The following is an 18,357-nucleotide window of genomic DNA, read 5'->3' on the forward strand; positions in this document are numbered from 1 at the left end:
CAGGTACTTAACCACTGAGCCATTTAACCAGCCTATTTTTTTTTCAAGTTGTTTTGAGATTTATTCTGTGTGTATGGGTGGTTTGGCTGCCTGTATGTCTGGCTGTATGTGCATGCGTGTGCCTGTGGAGGCCAGGAGAGGGCGTTAGATCCTCTGCAGTTGGAGTTACAGTGATTAGCCACCAGGAGTGGAATGTTCTGGAAGAATAGCCAGTGCTCTGAACCACTGAGGCTCCTATCCAACTCTGTAACCAGCCCATTTAATCATACTTTACAAGCTACTATGAACATTCAAGACACTTGCAAGTGTGTAGGATGCCCTCAATAGTGTCTCCATCTATCTCCCTGTGCGTGACTTCCAGAAGAACTCTAGTCCACCACAGATAAGCCACCGTCAAAGTGCTTAGCTGCATTTCAACTTCCAGACAGCTTACCAGACTCTTAAAGGTAGGAACTGTTTTACACCTGACCTTTTTATCCGAAGCGTGTAGTCTAGAACCTGCCTTAAGCAATCGGTAGAGAGAAGGTGGGTCTGGAGACGCGAGATGGGAGACAGATAGGGTGAAGCAGTGTCAAGGAGAAGGAGGCAGAGCAATGCCCTCTGGGTAGTGGTGGTGCACACCTTTAAATCCCAGCACTTGGGAGGCACAGGGAGGTTCTCTTATCTTACTCTTAGCTTCTAAAAATAAGGCTCAGGAGACTTGTTTGCTTAAGCAGATGTTGATAGTGAGCGACACCTATGGTAGGACTTAGCCTGCTTCCCAAACCCACTTAACTCCTAACGCTGCTCTTCTACAGATGGCTCGACCACTTCCTTTAGCTCCTGGCTGATCCCTTGTTGAAATTCTTTGTCCTGTAGCGCCGAGTAGAGGTCAATAGCTTCAGAGACAGAGCGGATGGGATGGCTGGGGTACTGATGGCAGCTGGACAAAGGTTCCCCTGCGTGGGTTGTGCACGTCAGCGGAGGAGGAAGGAAACAGCGGTGGTGCTGCGCCAGGCAGCTGGGGTTGGTGTTAAAGCTCTTGCTGTGCCTGCACTTGAACTCCAGCACCATCCTCGTGTACATGTTGAAGGTGGTGACCGCTGACGCCATGCAGCAGGTGAAGGAAACCCACGCTGTGCTAGGGGCAAACACAAAGGAGGGCCAGTAAGAGTCTGACTCTGGAAAGAGAAGCACCATGCATACTGCCACAGGCTAGGCGCTGTCTTTAGGGGGATATGGGGACCTGAGTATATTGCCTTCTGCCATGCTACTGTGAAGGACGGAGACCAGAGGACTTCATCGGCCTTAGTTTTGTACTCAAAGAGAAAACAGGTAGTCTACTGCACTGAATTCCACCACTCGCCACCGACTGCCATGCTTTGATACCTCTGTCTGTGGTATGTTTATTTACCCCTATAAAATCTCCCAGACCTCCTAGACTTCAGGCTCTCATCTATGTGGTGGGCAGGCTCAGACATACCCCCTTACCCCTTCTTTTTTCCCTTTATGCCCTTCGCCAAAGAGATCCCTTCACCCTGATCCTGGAGTAACCGTCCCTCCACTGCCCAGCGTTGTTTGAACTTAACTGTTCCCAAGTTGAGCCTTTTGAATCATTCATGAAGACATTTTGCTACAGCTCTGCAGGCATCATCACCTTTTGCTCTAGTGGGGTTCAACTATTATGAACGCTGTGGTCCTTGGCACAGGGTCATTTACAGTGGAAGCTGAGTGTGAATAGAAGCTGGGTGGGTCCCAGAAAGGAGAAAGCACAGCAGGGAACGACAGCATTCCTAAAGACTTGGGAAACCAAACCCTTAAATCTCGCTGCTATCTTGGGAAGCCCAGGAAACAGGAGGTTTTGTGAGGTTAAGACCTGCCTGGAGGCCAAAGGCTGGTGAAAGGCAGGCCCAGGGCCTGTTATCCCTGACAGTCGATGACTTGCAGCCTGAGCCCCAGAGTTCTCTGCTTCTTTGTGTGTGTCTCCTGTGTACAACCTTTTGGATCTGTCCACCTTATTTGAGGCTACATGTCTTTTGTTGTTTGCCTAACTGGCCTATGAGCTTCCGGGAACTCTCCACGCCTCCCATCCCTCTCAATCTATAATCCACAGGGATTATAGACACATGCTCCTGTGTCCTCCTTCTACATGGGTCCTAGGGATTTGAACTCAGGTCCTCATGAGTTCATCATAGATGGCACACGTCTTTAGTTACAGCACTTGGGAGGCAGAGACAGGCAGATCTCTGTGAGTTCCAGGCCAGCCTGGTCTACGAAGCAAGTTCAGGACAGCCAGGGCTCCATGGAGAAACCTTGATTGAAAAACAAATGAAAAACAAAGGAAGGAAGGAAGGAAGAAAGGAAGGAAAGAAAAAGAAAGAAAGAGAAGATGAGCAAAAAGCAAAACCTGACTGGTTGTGGTTGGGGCAAACGGCAAAGCTGACCTGGGGCTGGTGGTCCGATTAGAGTCCTCAGTCACAACACATTGCAGCTTGAGGAAATGGATAGGATCTGATGTGGAAAAGCCCCACTGTAGGTACAGTTATTATGGAACTGTGAGCCCAGCCTACTGCGTTTTCTGTACCCTTGGTATGTTTTTTTTTTTTTTTTAAAGCAGATCTAGTGGAGGTTTATTCAGGAAAAATGAGAAAGGACTCCTGGAGGGGGAGGGGCTCCGAGTAAAGGTGGCATTCAGCTTGGATGTGTGGAGGGTGGTGAACGCCTAAAATGCCAGCGCTTGGGAAGCTGAGGCAGGAGAATCAGGAGTTCACGGCCAGCCTCCGCTACATAGTTAGAGGCTAACTTGGCAACATGAGATACACCTCACACCCCACAGGAGAAGTTTGAAATGACCGAGCCCTTTGTGTTTAAGGCTACCGTGTAGAAGGAAACAGTATTGTGTGAGGCCACCGGGGCTGGTGTGGGCTGGAGCTCTTTCTGCGCAGACGCTCTGAACTCCAGCACTGACCTCTTGGTGACAGCTGGTGCCATACGGTTCTATTTCTAGCAAGTTCAGTAGAATTTGAAACTCAGGAGTTAGGAAGAAGTTACTCTTGGAGTAAGGGTATATATACTCGATGCAAGAGATTCCGGTTGAGGATCGCCGACGGATCAGATGGCGTTCAATCCAATTTTCAAGGTTATAACTATTGTCCGCATTTCTCTAATACCCTGAGTCATAAACTATAGAGCATGTAGCATAGTTCTCACAAGCTGTATAAGACCAGCCTTGCTTCTCAAGGACAGTACACAGATCACAGACAAAGAAGCAACTATTACAGCTGCTGAGCAGAAAAGCTGGACCAGGTTGCATCCTCAAAGCCAGAGAGGAGAATGTTCTATGCACCCTCTGAAGGCAGAGAGCAGGGAGGGAGGGAGAGGATGCCTCCTGGTCCTGCTCTGCATTTGATGATGGATGAAGATGGCCTGGAGTCGAGCTGTCAAGCCTCAAGGTATAAAGATACTTACTAGAAGGCCCAGCCGTAATTCCAAGAGTGTGGTCTCCAGTCCTCCGGACCTAAGTTGGCAGTTGCCTGGAAGACTTGTGAATATAGCATATGAGCCACCATCCCCAGAAGTCCTACGGAGGAACAAGAAAGCAGAGATGTGTGTGGCATCTGGCTATTGGCACCAGGGTCAGTCTGCCCTGGGCATCCATGGCTCCTTTGCCATCACATTTCCTGGGATACTGTGGGAGGAGCATCTCCTCACATGTCCATAATTCACAACAGTCGAGAGCTGGGACAGAGTCTGAGTCACTCTCATGGCTATTGCCCATTTTGAGTTCTTCCTACACATTGGTCTTCAGTGTGTGTGTGTGTGATTTTATTTCACTTTAAATTTTAACCAACAGTGACTGTGCTGTGTGGTAAAGCTATAGATTCTGGTTGGGAAGTAGAGCCAGCTAAAAGTTGTACATGTTGAGGAAGCGTGCGAATAGAGGAACCTAGAAGCGAAAGCCTGTGTGACGGACAGAACATAGAGTCTTGCCTGCTGCTTCAGTTTAAAGTGAAAGTTGCCTGCACAGTATATTGTTCCACCTCTCTCTGTGTGATTGTATGCATGAATGTGTGCGGGTGCCTGCCCCGGTATAGGCACAAGGGTCCTCAGCTTTTCCATCCTATTCCCTCACGGTCCCACGCTGAATTTACAGCTCACTACTTTTTGCCTAGGCTGGCTGGCCAGCAAGACTTAGCGATGCTGCTATCTGATACTTGCATGCCCAGAGCTCGGGTTGCAGGTACAAGTGGCCATACTCAGTCTTTATGTGGTGCTGGAGAGTCTAACTCAGGCCCCCAACTTGAGCAACAAGAGCTCTGATCCACTGAGCCACCTTCCTAGATCCTACCCCCAGCTTTTCTTCTTGCTTCCCAGCCCTTTTCTCCTCTCAGGGACAAAGATTCAAGCCTTGAAGGTGGCACTTCACATTGACCCCTGTGAACCAAGTCATGGCGCTATACACCTCTAATTTCAGCTGTTGGAAGCTGGAGGCCACCCAGTTATAGTTGAATTACAGTCTAACCTAGCCTACATAGGAAGGCCCTGGGCCCCGTCTCACACAATGAGCAAAACAAAGCAAAACCTCCAAAGGAGCCTGGAGAGGAGGCACACTCTGCCGAGGCACTGTCACTGTCACTCACCTGACAGGACCAAGGAGACGGCTGCAAACGCGCTTAGCTTGAGCCCACAGCCAGGGTTCGTGGTGAGCAACAGATCCGTCAGTAGCAGGAGGAAGCTGATGAGTTGAAGTCCGATATAGGCAGTCTGGGCTCCCAGTGACAGCCAAAAGACCTCTGCGAGGAGCCAGGAAAAGAAACCCCACCCAGACGGTGAGCAACCACTGTGGACACACACATGCACGCCCACTAGAAGTCAGAGGCCCAGAGGAACAGGGAGAGAGAGAGACAAAGCGTCCTCAAGGAATCTGTGTATCACCGTACACACACACACACACACACACACACACACACACACACACACACACACACACACACACACACACACACACACACGATGGGCTGTGCACACTGCTAAGCTTCCCTGTGGAACAGAGTCTTCTATTTTCACAAGCCCTGTACTTATCATCTTCCTTGTCTTTCTCTTTAATTTGGGCGTATGTCTTCATTTTCTGGACCTCTCTCCTCTTTCAGTAAGGAAAAACTTGGGCGAGGCAGGAAGAGAGCAACGTCTCGAGGCTAGCTCAGCTACAGAGACCCTATCTCAAGGAAACACAACTAAAGCCAACCATCCCCTCCCCCCCCCCACAATAAGAAAATAGAGAGGAAAGGGGTTGCTTTCTGATTTGTGAGCTACATTCGTACAAGGGCGAGTCAGCTTCAGGAGGAATTCCCGTCAGCCTGTGTGAGGCTCTGAGGTAGAGAAAGGAGATCACAGTACAGTTTAGATCCAGAGAGGCCCAGGTCTGTCTGCAGTTATGAACACGTACTTGCCACGGGCCCCCAAGGGAGGTGGAGGAGAGAAGCCTTCTCCATTAACCACTCCCCTCCAAATCGGAGAGTGGGGTGACATGAGCCTTGCAACGTGGCAAATTCCAGTAGTCCTTTCTCACCTCTCTGGGCTGGTGGTGTGAGTTCAATGAAACGTCTGCACTTCTCCCCTGAAACACACAGAAGGCTCAGTGTTACAAGGCGGGTCCTGGAACTGTGTGGTGGAGACTCCCCCCCCCCCCCAAGCCCTGCCACATTTGCTCTGACAGCTCTCCCCCCCCCACCCCCCCCCCACCCCCGCTCCAGGCGCTCACACCACCATTCATTCCCAAGACTCGCTTTCTGGCCTTCACCTCTGGTGTGCAGAGGAAGCGTCTTCCTAGGTCAGAGCTCCAATTTCCTGTCTTGATGTTAACAAGTTAACAAGTCCTTTTGCTGCTGGACCAAAACTATTTATGGAATTGTGACCGGGATAATGTCAGGTACCACAAGGCTACAGGTGATATGCATCTGGGCTCTCTCTCTCTCCCCCTTCTCTCCCCTCCCCCCTTTCTCACACCCCACCCATTTTTATTTCTCTTCCATGTTTTTCCCCTTAGCCCACTTGGAAATTTTAATATCAAGTTGAACATGATCTCAGGTTTTAGGACTTTTCCCTGGCCCCAGTGTGACTTTTAAATATTCTGAATGCGGAGGAAGAGGAGGAGGCAGAGGCAGGTTATAGGTGTCATTCTTTCTGATCTAAGGCATACACACCTGACTGGTGTGAACTGACCTAAGGCATACACACTGATTGGTATGAACCGAACAGTGTTTTTTTTTTTTTTTTTTTTTTCAGTAAGTGACAAGAGACTTGGAAAGACCTGTCCGTAGTTCCTCCAGGGCATCCTAAAATCTGTCTATCTATTTTCTACATTATCTACGTATGTATCTATGTATCTATAAGTATGTATGTATCTATCAATATATCTCTTTCTATCCATCCATCCATTTTGAAATCCCGGGAACCAACACAGGGCTTGCACGTGCTAACTACTCAACCCTGGCACTACATGTCCAACTCTTGTTTTCTTCAAGACTCTCTCACTAGACAGTCCAGTATGCTCTTGAAATCACCATGTAGGGCAGGTCTTCCTCATCCTCCTCACCCTCCTGCCTCAACCTCTGGAGTGTTGGTTCTATCTATAGGATTGTGCTGCTGTAGTTTCCCCTTACTTTTTAAATGCCAGCACTGATGTTCAGCCAAAAAAAGTGGGGGGGGGGATTTAGGTGTGCTGTACCTCAGCCCTTTCATCTAAAAGGAGCATCAAGGCCTACAGAAATGAAGTCGTTCATGCAGAGGTCTGGTTGGGCAGAGCTAGGGTTGTTTCTAAGCAGCAATGGTAGCCCACTTGAAGAAAGAGTCTGATGATTTTAAAGTGTCAGCTCTAAAGGTCTAAGGGCCAACACTGTGTTAAACCACACCTGCTGAAGTTAGAGAAGTTGCAAAGCCTCAGGGGGCTTATGACTGTGTCAAAAGGGGCCACAGAGAAGACATTACAGAAAGAGTTTGGGCGTGAGGCCCATGGTGGAAACCGTACACCTTCCCATTGCTGCGCAGACTCTTCTCAGCCCAGTGGGGTTTCTTTACTTGCATAAGATCCCAAGGTTGCCTGCCTTAGTCTGGTATGGTGTCTCCCATCAGTACTCAAGAAGCCAAAGCAGGAGGATTGGGGCAACTTCTAGGTTAGGCAGGTGTACCTAGTGAGTTCTAGGATAGCCTGGGCTACCAATTGAGGTAATGTCTCAATAAACGGTTTTCTCTTTAAAGGCAGGTGAGATGGCTCAATGCGTGCTTGCCAAGCCTGGCTACTTGAATTTGATCCCCTGGCCCCACATGCTGGAAGGGGGGAATGGAGTCCTGCACACTGTCCTCTGACTTCCACATGCATGTGCGTACCCCTGTTCCCCGTACATACCCACACACAATGCAAAGAAAAATGTAATTGAGAAAGCAGGTCAGGTCGTGCAGCCAGCATGAGGGAATTACCTGGCTCTTCCATGGTTTCCTCACAGGATAGCCACATGCCACTGCGGAAGGCAAGGAAGGAGAACCGGTCATCCCCAGTCTCCCAGGTGTATTGTACCACCTCCTGGGCTGATGTGTTGGCGATGCCCCCATCCAAGGACATCGGCATGTCAAAGCACTTGGCTGCCAGACTTTGCCCGCACAGGGGCTTGGGCACCTTCTGTGTGCCCACAAACCACTCGCTGCTGAGCAAGGATGCTGTGGAGAGGCCGAGTGATAACATGTTGAGGATGGCAGAAATGAAGGTCCGCTGGTCAGAGGAACCCTTCTGGAACTCCATCTGCAACACACAAGCAGGCGGGGAGGACACAGATCTGAGGAGTGCGCTCCCTGGACCCCACTCACTCCTCTTCAACACGGATGGGCAAAGCCTGACACTTGAGCGTTTTCTCCAGGAGGCCCCGTAGAAGCCATGCTTCTATGTGGCCAGGAGCAAGGGCTGTAGTGATGATCCTCATCAAACTGGGACCCTGTGTCACTCCTGCTCTGCAGGAGTGATTTTCATAGGCAGAGTGATGGCTGGATAGACACTGGACAGGTTTACAGAGGGATGAAGGTGATACCAGATGGGAGACATTCTGATGGGGAACTCTAAAGTCAGCGCAAATTGGATGTGAGCAGGGCTTTAGGAAGCAGGAGAGTTTGCCTGGCTTCCAGCTGGCAAGCCCTAGGGAATGTGTGTAAGTGCGCTTGGGCAGAAGACTTCCTCGGGACCCCACTGAGGGTATGTATGCTCAGGCAAAGGCAGCAAGGGAACAAGGGCGGCTCATTGTGAATGCTCTGAGCTGTCAGCCTCCTTTTGTGTAATTTTTTAATAATAAATTGTTCATGTATGTAAAGTAGTGGGTTTTATGGTACTATTTTTTTATACATATGTCACTAAAGTTTGCTTATATTTGCTCCCAAGCCCCTTTCTGTTATTCAGATTCCTTCTTCTTTCTGTTCATTTGGCCATAGTCCCCTTCTGCTTTTGTATCCTACAGACAAGTATATTTATTCATATATACATACATACATACACACACATATAGATACGAGAGAAAGCATGCAATATTTGTCCGAATCTGGCTTATTTTGTTTACCAAGTTGCTCACCAGTTTCATCTATTTTTCTATAAATAGGTTTATTCCTTACCTATTTAAATAACTCCACTTAACTCCTGGGATATAATATGATCAAGTTGCATCACCCCAGGGGAAGCAGTTGGAACTTTTGATGCCTTCAGGAGAAAAGATGGCAGAGTGTATGCATCTCACTTTGAGAATGCTTGCTTATTATGTGTGAAGCCCTGGGCTTGATCCCCAGCACTGTATAAATCCAGTGTGGGGGTGCATGCCTGTGGTCTCAGTGCTTGAGAAGGGGCAGGAAGATCATTCCTAGCTACTTTGAAGCCAGTCTGGGGCTACATCAGATCCTGTCTCAAAAACAAAGACCAATGTTAACCGTATCAGCTTCATTATGATTATGTGATTTGAACTGAATTTGATGTAGAAAAATGATTGTGGTCAGTTCTGAGCATCATACGGTTGTTTAACAGCTGGGGAGCTGAAAGGAAGCTTGCGCTTAGCTTCCAGATGGTTCTTAAGGCAGACCATCTTGAGCTTTTGTGGGATCACTCCTATCAGAATTAATCAGGCCCAAATCTGCTTAGCTTGAGGATGTAAATAACGACACAGACCCAGCAATCTCTGTGCACCCCAGCTTAGCAGAATCGACTTGTGACAGCTTAGGACGACGACCCTTTGTTCTTCAGACTCTCCAGGGATGGAAGAACTGCACGCCACACACAGTGCCAACATGACAGTGACCGTGTATACAAATACCTAAACTATACAGCATAAAAATAAATGGCTTCTGGAAACTAATTTGCTAATGTGATTTAAAAAATTAAAAGCATTCAACACATTAACTCCACCAAGAAACATCAGCCTTTGTAAGACTCATGCTGACCTTGACTGAGGACAAATCAGTGGCTGGATCACCCACCCCATCCAGGAGCAGGCGGGAGCGTGGCTTGCCAGGATCTACTGTCACTTCAGTGTCACTTGCCGTGACACATGCTCAAAGATAGTCCCTAAAACTATTGGCTCCCACCCTTGTTCCAGCACAGTGACCTGCCTGCCCTTGCTGAGTATTCTATTTATTTTCATAAAGTAAGCAGTCAACATAGTATGCTTCATGTTTCCCCTTTACCCTTGCTCTTTGTCCCCATCTCACTGCCCACTGCCACCAACGCCTTCCTCGACCACCCCCTTCCATTCTATTACCCATTCCCTCCTTACATTTAGAGTTTTTCTCCTCCTCACGATCCCCTTTATGGTCCACAAAACTCTCTCTCTCTCTCTCTCTCTCTAATATATATATATATATATATATATATATATATATATATAATCAAAATCTAGCTAACATCTGTACATGAGAGAAAACAGGGCTTTTTTCTTCTGGGTTTGACTTATTTCACAAAATATATTTCCACTTCCATGTATTTTCCTGCAAATTTCATGATTTAATTTTCCCTCACAGATGAATACAGTTCCATTAGGTATGTACAGCAGATTTTCTTTCCTTATCCATCTATGGTAGTCATGTAGGTTAGTTCAATATCTTAGCTCCTGTGAAAACTGTGGCATCAGGCATGGTGATGGATGAGCATTTTTGTGGTGGGTATCTTTCCTCATTATCTGATATCCATAGCTTGAACAGGAAAAGAACTTGCAGGTAAAACATCTTCTCTAATCATTCTATACAAAGGGCCAAACCCGAGGATCTAGGCAATTCTAAATCTCCACCTGAGGGTTCTATTTTAATAGTGGCATTGAGCCTTAATTGGTTGGGAAAGTCATCTCCTATCATACCATACCAGATCAGCTCTTGGCTCTATCATTAATTCATCCCAAGTCACGTATTCACCTAAGCTCCTCCAGGTTATGCAGAAATAAAGAATATTGAGGCTTACCTCAGGGATGCAGACCTTGTAGCCTCAACCAAGACTCCAAGCAAATAATCAAAGAGATGATTTGAGAAGTAAAGGATGAACAACTTGAAATGACTCAAAGAGGATCTCTCCAGAAAGAACACCCACCAAGAATAGGTGTCGTACTCTCTTCCATCCCCATTTGTCAGAGACAGGGTCTCAGGTAATTTGTGACCTCGGTCTGCCTATGCAGCTTTGTGCCTTGAAGATGAACTTGGATCCTCCTGCCCAACCTCTCATATGCTAGAACTCCATGTGTGTGCTGCCATGTCCAGAATTGTGGATGCCAGGCGAGCACCCTACTGAGCCTCCTCGCCTCCAGGTTGACAGTTAAACGGACATCTCATTCCTGAGACTTTTCAACAATTACCACCCCCCAGGTAGCATCTTTCACCACGTGACTTTTCTCTATAGTTGATACTTCAAATTGGAAGAACAAATCTCATTTCCCAAGTTTTCTTAATGTGGCTTGAGAGGGACAGAGCCTAAGAAGAGCTCTTCCTTTGCATATGCTGACAGATCCCTTCCCAAGGCAACCCTCTACGCTCTCAAAGGAAGAGACAGAGCAGAAGTGCTCTAGGTGGCTCAGTCGCATCTATGTTCACATCAGTGTATATTAACAGAAAAACATGGCATTAGTGCATGATAACAAGGGCAGCCAGTTGATGCGGTGCATCTCTGTCAAAGAGCCAGGCGCTAAGGTTTCTCCTGCAAAATCAAAGGGGAAAGCTGGTTACCTTGGCCATGGTCAGCGTCTTGTAGCCTGTCTGGAAGGTTGGACGGATTCCGTCTGTACAAGTCTCTTTGGTGCAAAGTAGCGAGAGAGAAGGCTGAGTTTCCTCCCCCCTCCCTTGCCTTCCCGCCCCTCCCCTTCTTCTGGTAGTTTGAGAAATGCCTCTTGATTAAATGCTGCCATGCCATGAACGAGGACATTTAATGAGTGACAGGGTAATCACAGCCCAGCTGGTCTTGGAGATTATGACAGAGGCCAGAGCAGCACAGATCTGCATTTGCAGAGGGGAAATCCTGTAAAAAAACAAAGGGTGATTGATGTCCTCTCTACCTCTTGTTCCCTAGTAAGGGCTGTGACTGGCTGGGGCTTGACTTCCACAGCAATACACAAAAAATATGGATCCACTGTAACTTCTCAGGGTCTCGCAGGAAGCATCTTTAGGCTCCGCAGTGTTGAAGCTTCGGGAGCCACAGATAGACTACTGGCTTGTTCGGTGTGCAATCTCCATTTCCTAGGCAGTTCATGAACAGTTGCATCTCTCCTCTCATGTTGAGTGTGTTGGGTGGGAATGATGAGGGTGAGGAAGGGGTGGGAGAGAACAGGATGGAAGATCTGGGGAAAAGCCCATGGCCTGATGGCCCTATAATGACCACCATTTCATTTCCAACTTTCAAGCAAGGGATGGGCATCTTTTTATTTTCTCCAAACCAGCTACAACAGCAACAGCAACAACAATAATGAATCCAACCGACCATTAAGGAGTGGGTCACATCTATCCTCTTGGCAGTTACTAGAAGCACACAGCATTCTTTCTGTCCTTAGAATTGTAATATATACACATAGCAGCAGCTACTCTCTTCCTTCTACCCAGAATGTCTTCAGTTTGTTCTGACATGTCCCCACTCTCTTCCCTCAAAGAGACAGGGTTTCTCTGTATAGCCCTGGCTGTCCTGGAAGTTGTAGATCAGGCTGGCCTCGAATTCAGGGACCCATCTTCCTCTGCCTCCTTCTTCATGCTGGGATTAAAGGCGTGCAACCACTGTCACCCAGCATTCTTTTGATCTTTCAATTTTAGTGTAAAAAGCCATTCATTCATTGTTTGAAATGGCTTTCTCCTCTGTCTTTGCTACACCATGCTTCCTTGAAACCATTTTTGTTCTTTTTCACACTGTGTGTGTGTGTGTGCACATGTGTGTAGCAGGGGAGTGACACATGTATGGAAGAGGACTCTGCGAGTTGGTTCTCTTTTTCTTTATCTTTTTCTTTTTTTTTCATTTTAAGAAATTGTATTAACCACTGAGATTTACCATATATAGTAAATTTTGACAAATACTGGTGTTCAAGGCAGGTTTCCTTCTAGAACATACTCTATTGGGAAGTTTGGTGTAGAGGGTTATTCACAGAGTCTAAGGTAGATTCAAACAAGTATGTCAAATAGCCAAACTGGAGGCCAAGAATTTCTGAGTCAGGAAGGTTGGTAGTCTCTGCGAGGTTTGAATAATTCCATCTGAGTATGGAATTTTCTAGGATATATAAAGTTGCACCATGCTTGGGTTATTGGGATGGCTGGGTTGGATGACAATGAAGTCATGATCACTTATGAAGCTGTGGAAGAAAACGATTTTACAATCCAACAAAGAAGTCAGAACTTCATTCAGAGAAAGGAGAAATAATTACAGCTGGTCACTGGTCACTTGTGCCTTCAATGGCTCCCTTGAGGCCAAATGGTTGGAAAAGAAAGTGGTTGTAGACTGCTGTTCAGGAGTTCTCTACTATTTTTTTTATTAGATATTTTCTTTATATACATTTCAAATGCTATCCCGAAAGTTTGGTTCTCTTTTTCTACGGTGTGAGTTCCAGAAATCAAACTCAGGTTGTCAGGCTTCGTGACAAGTCCATTCACCAGCTCAGCCATCTCTCAGGCCCCCCGTGTATCTTTTATGTGTCACCCAAGCACCCCTTTACTCATTGTGACACAACTCACTTTGCTTTGGGAGAAGGGGACAAAAAATTTTGTGGTCCCATTTTGTTCTGGAATAGGCTTGCTTCCAGGATGCATGGTTCCCTCTTGCCGCTGGGTGGCGCTATACCCTCATATTTTCTTTCCTGCCCTTTCCTTTCCTCCAAGCCAGTCCAATGCGGGTAGAGAAGGCTTCGTTCTGCAGAACTGCTCTTTCCTTCAGTTGGCTTTCGTCCAGATACAAATCTACAGACTGCCATGTGTCAGCCTTATGGAATTCAGGACTGAGAATGAACGTTGGGGGTGTTCAGCCACTCCCGGCAGGACATTTTGTAGGACTATTCCCTATAGTTCATTTCTGGTGGCCAGTTCCAGATCTCAGTGACTCAATAGATAGATCCTCAAGTGCCTCCCATAGGAAATGCAACATCACGATATCAGAAAATAGTTAGCCAGCGTTTCCTGATGGAGTTTTGTGCACATGTTTCTCTCCTTAATTGCATCCCCATTCTCTCCACCCGAGAACAGTGACCAATTCTTTTCCCTTCTCGATGCTTCCACCCTTCAAATACTTGGAGACACGTCTCATATCCCGCCTTGAGTCACCGCTTGGCACAACACCGTGTCTTTGGTTTTTATTGCCTCTGCTCATAAACCGCACCCCCGAAGCCTTAATTGCCTCAAGTTTGCCTTCTTCAGAGAAAAGGGGATGGGCGTGGCAGGGTTCGATGCAGAGGCCCAGAGGTTTAGAATGAAGCTAATGAAACCCTACCTCCCCAGCCCCTTACTTATTTGAGCTGCTTCCAAGGGCCTGTTGCCCAATCCAAACTTATAATTTTGTATTCTTTTCCTTAAAGGGTTCCAAAATATTAGTTTAGGCTCCCACAGCAGCTCTGATCCACCCATTCCTAGGGTGCTTGGCTGGGTACTTGCTGGATGTGACCAGTCTTAGTTTCCTCTCTCTGAGGTCCTTGGACCCCAAATTTCAATTTCCTCTAAAAAAAAAAAAAAAAAAAAAAGCAACTGAGTTTCTCTGCCTTGACGCACACAAAAAAAAAATCAGAACTCAGGACTCCATTCATTTCCTTTCATTGTAATTTGGGTTTGCTATTTCCCCAGACCCTTTCCTGTCCTCTCAGAACAGAAAAAGTAACTACTGGTCAATGTAACAAATTCAATTAAGCTTGTCTGGAAAGAAAGCTCGCAAGTCCATATGGAGACAAATAGCCCTCATCTCAACAGTGTTTAAACTTGGTGTGTTTGGACTGTCAGTGGGAAGTCACACTTGGGTGGGACTATTTAAGCTCCTCCCCATTCATGACATCCCAGTGCTGAGGCCGGGGACTGACCTTCACTTGCTAAGGTTCTCAGTCGACCTCCTCTGTGCTGTAGAAAACCATTTTTACTGGCTCTGCATAAAGAGAAATGATGGTCTTGGGACGCCCATACTTTGTCGGCAGAAGTTCAATTTACTGCGAGGCGACCGCGCTGCAACTCGCTGCAGACTAGAGGTAGTTAAGAATGTCGAATGAGAACTAGTGTGTTCACCTCTTCCCTGACACCTGAGCCTGGGGCTAAGGGATCTAGTCATTTTGTCCCCCAAGCTATTCACCAAAGACATCTTGTTTGCCCCACCTCGAAAGAGTTTCTCTGTCCTCCCAGGGGCCAGAATTCTTGACCCATGGCCTCATTAGGTAATTCCTTTCTGTTACTCAACGAGCACAAAGCTGGAGTGGAATCTAAGTGCTTTGGCTGTCGCTGAAGGATGCACAAACAGCTCTGCTCTCTGCACCTCCACGTTCTGACAGGCACACCTTCCACGGAGCTCACGTGCCTTCTTTGTGAGGCTCATTTGACTCAGTCAATGCACGGAGTAAAGCAGATTTTTTTTTTTTTTAACAGATTGCGGACTCCAGCACTGTCTTCAAATGAAGGATGTTTGTAATGCTAACAAGGCTCATGAACACATGTTGGGAAGCCTACGGGCGAAGACATGAACACAGAACGTGTCCAAACAGCATCGAGTGCATACCACTTTTCCCAGTTCTTATACAAAAGCAACTGGGAGCCACAAAAAGACCCCAGAGGGCCTAAAGCGTACCTGAGGCCCTTCTACACAGATGTAGAGTTTTCAGACAGATCTGCCAATACATTTCCTCCCACCTGTGGGAACAGTCCTGCTTTTCCATGAGCAGAGGCGCAGAAAATAGCAATGATCTCATTACCAGTATTATCTTTAGTCTGACGAGAGGACAAACAGATCACTCATAACAGTGACGGATCGGAAATGTTCTGTCCATTTCAAGACGGGTGATTCCGTACAGATTAGCGTCATTTTGATGTGGCTCGAACCTTCCGAACTTGAATTGCAGATTGCGGGACATCCAACTCCTTCGTTTTTGAGACTGAGAAAGATTTCCCGGAGGATTGTGCATGACCTTGCGAATACCCGCTCTGTGTTTAACTTGGGACCTCCCATTCTCAACTGTACCAGGCTTGTAAGTACCCACGTAACCCCAAGTGCTCCCAAGGTGGGTCACATATGCTGGCAAATCTCTCCTTTATGTTCGTTGGGAAGGGCCAAAGGAAAACATTTGGGACCTCCCTCCAGCCTTTCCCTTTCCTCTTTGTCATGGAATTGTTTGAAGGCTTTTGCTATGGCAGTCATTTCCAGGAGAGGAAGTATCCCCCCCCACTCCCCCCCAACCCCGCCTCCGCCTTTCTTCCATGCCCTAAGCCGCTGGCTGGCATGAATCAGAGGGAAAGCCACATTTGCACTTCCTGTGGGGCAATCCTTCACGTGCAAGTGACTGCTAGGACACTGGCTGCCCGGGTGTCTCAGGGACTGAGGGATTCAATGAGGAAGAGGGGTGCCAGGAATGCTGCTGTCCCTAGACAGTAACGGATCACCCATCCCCACCCCAGCGTGAGCTCCTTCGTTGCATATTTTCCTTCCCTTTCTCCCTTCATCTTCATTCTCTCTGTCTCAGTGCCTGAGCCAGATGAGATTTCTCCATGCTTCCCCATGAGTAACCCTCCCGACGGTGTTTACTACGGCGCCCCAGTTGCCTAGCACCGGGCGTGGTTGCCGTGGCGACGCACCGGGAGCGTGTTTTGAATTGTTTCGCAGGGCCCCGCCCTTGTGCAGCGAGTCCTTGGGACTTCTAGGTGTGGCAAGGAACCACTAGGTTTCTTCCTCTTTCTCTTCCTTGGGTGGGTCCTGCATCCGGTTGGCCTATCCATCAGGGCAGGCGAGGACCAGCCCAGAGAAGAGAATGGATCCTGGGTTAAATTCCTAACACCAGACGGGACAAGTGTCCTGGTTGCTGTCAAATCCCAAATCAAGCGTTTCCCTATTCCCTCCAAAACGTGGTTCCCTAGGTCCTTTCTGATGGAGGGGTAAGGTAGGCCTGCCTCGTTTTGTAGACACGAGAGGTGAGCACATGAACCCCTTAACACATCTGAGGACTACTGGTTACCTACCTGCTTCCCCAAGGGCTGGCGGGAGAGGTGGGGAGTCCTCTACAGTTTTGTTCTGAAGATCTAAAGAGGTGGAAGGAAAGCGGAATCTAAGGAAAAAGCATCCCAAACTACCAGGCCAGTGGTTAGACCCTTCGCTAGCTAACTGCTCCCGAGGCCCTCGCACCCCACCAGGTATAGAGCACCATCTCCATTGTGCTGCTTGGATTCGATCTTTGATTTGCACCAGATCACAGATGTAGACATGGTAGAGTCCGCGTTTAGACCCGCAACCCTAAAAGGCCCACTGCTTTTGAAGGAACGTGCCCACACAGCAAAGGGCAGGGAGACACTTTTTAACAAAAGCCACAGATTTCGGGTCATGGAACGGCCTCCACAATGAGGCAAGGGTTCAAGTGTCCTGTGCTTTATATCTGTGGCTTCATGTTAACACCAGGCTTCCCCATAACCCTGCCCCCTCTCTAGAGAACTAATCCTGAAAGATACTAACATTTCAGGCACTGACTGGCTTTTGCTATCATGTTCATATCTGTAAGGGCTCCACCAGTTGATGGTTGATGTGTGTACTTTGGGGGCTTCTTTCTGAACTTGGGGGAGCTGCCTGAGCCCACACTGCTGGCTCTTCAGAGCTTTGAGCTCTGTCCCAGTCTCACCAATGCCGCTTTCTTAGGCTAGCTGGGCCTTCTGAACATACTTGCTCACTGCTCAATAACTATACATTACTCCCCTCTCCGTGTGTGTGTGTGTGTGTGTGTGTGTGTGTGTGTGTGTGTGTGTGTTCATGCCACTAGAGATGGGGCTCAAATAGTGAAATAAATATAATTAGTTTTTTTTAACAACATTTCCAAAAGCTGTGTACCTACCTCCTGGGTGAGACAAACATTTTGAGTCAGCTGACAGGAGTTGAAAATGTGTCTCAGCTTCTGCTCTGACAGGTCTTAGTTGCGTGGCTCAGGTGTTGAGGGAGAGGGTGCACCAGGTCCCCTCTTGCCAGCAGAGGGGGTAAGGTGGTATGTGGGCAGTTGGGAGAGGATGAATGCCCCTCAGGCACGCCGCCAGCTTGGGTAGGGATGGGTTACTATGACTTCATTCTGTGATGTCACAGTAGCAGGCAGGGCTCTCTCCCCCGGATGCCCCGCCCACTCCTCTCCCAACCCTAGAAAGACCAGGTTGAGAGAAGGGCACACGCTCAGTACCTCTCAGTCTCCTGAGGTCTTTCAATCGGTGCTTAATGAGTATAAAAAGATCTGGGGAGTTCATTCAAACACAAATCTGAAGGTTAGGGATGGCTTGCATGTGGTGCCAACCAGATCACATTGGCTTGTGAGGCTTGCCCACTGCTGTCAGAGAGAATTACAGTTGTGAGCCACATAAGGCTTAACAGTGTTCTAACACCTCCATTCAAAACAGTGAGATGAACACACACAGCAATAACAATGAACTCTTACCCAGGGCTGGGTGAAAGCCGACATCCCCCTCCTCCCCCACCCTCCAGCAACCACTGGAACCACACTGTTCTCAACATTGCATTAAAATGAAATATAACAGCTAAGTTGCACCATCTACATCTGAAGGGCTCAAAAGCCTCATGTAGTAAGCAGCTACTGTGTTGGCCTTTTTAACTCTAGACCATTCTTGAAGAGGTAATGGTGCAAAAGAGTTGCCATCTTAAAGGACCAGTGTCTGGAAATCTAAGGAGGCATTCAGTATCAC

At 47.7% G+C, this 18,357-nt stretch overlaps 1 protein-coding gene and 1 long non-coding RNA gene across 4 annotated transcripts; one reads left to right on the forward strand and one right to left on the reverse strand.

The window, feature by feature from the left end:
* Positions 1-703: 703 nt before the first annotated feature.
* On the reverse strand, positions 704-17,711 carry Gsg1 (germ cell associated 1). 3 transcript variants are annotated; one of them, NM_010352.2, is made up of 7 exons: positions 17,508-17,711; positions 16,648-16,707; positions 7,456-7,774; positions 5,426-5,596; positions 4,620-4,772; positions 3,448-3,559; positions 704-1,120 (listed from the first exon to the last, which is right to left on the reverse strand). In NM_010352.2, exons 3-7 carry the CDS (start codon positions 7,772-7,774, stop codon positions 778-780), a joined length of 1,098 nt encoding a protein of 365 aa, NP_034482.2. In that variant the 5' UTR covers positions 16,648-16,707; positions 17,508-17,711; the 3' UTR covers positions 704-777. The 3 variants fall into 3 exon arrangements, with proteins under 3 accessions (NP_034482.2, NP_001074022.1, NP_001074021.1); NM_001080553.1 differs by lacking the exon at positions 16,648-16,707; NM_001080552.1 differs by lacking the exons at positions 16,648-16,707; positions 17,508-17,711 and adding an exon at positions 11,209-11,259.
* On the forward strand, positions 4,751-8,336 carry LOC115490439. Its single transcript, XR_003956534.1, has 2 exons — positions 4,751-4,808; positions 7,237-8,336. It is a non-coding gene; the product is annotated as an uncharacterized LOC115490439 (long non-coding RNA).
* Positions 17,712-18,357: the final 646 nt, after the last annotated feature.

Source organism: Mus musculus, chromosome 6, assembly GCF_000001635.26.
Source record: "Mus musculus strain C57BL/6J chromosome 6, GRCm38.p6 C57BL/6J".
Classification (NCBI taxonomy): domain Eukaryota; kingdom Metazoa; phylum Chordata; class Mammalia; order Rodentia; family Muridae; genus Mus; species Mus musculus.

Excerpts from the sequence above, each read along its gene's own strand:
- Gsg1 (NM_001080552.1), bottom strand. Across the intron at positions 5,597-7,455 it reads GGAAACCATGGAAGAGCCAG|GGGAGAAGTGCAGACGTTTC; the intron begins GTAATTCCCTCA and ends TGTGTGTTTCAG. Across the intron at positions 1,121-3,447 it reads AATTACGGCTGGGCCTTCTA|CACAGCGTGGGTTTCCTTCA; the intron begins GTAAGTATCTTT and ends GTTTGCCCCTAG.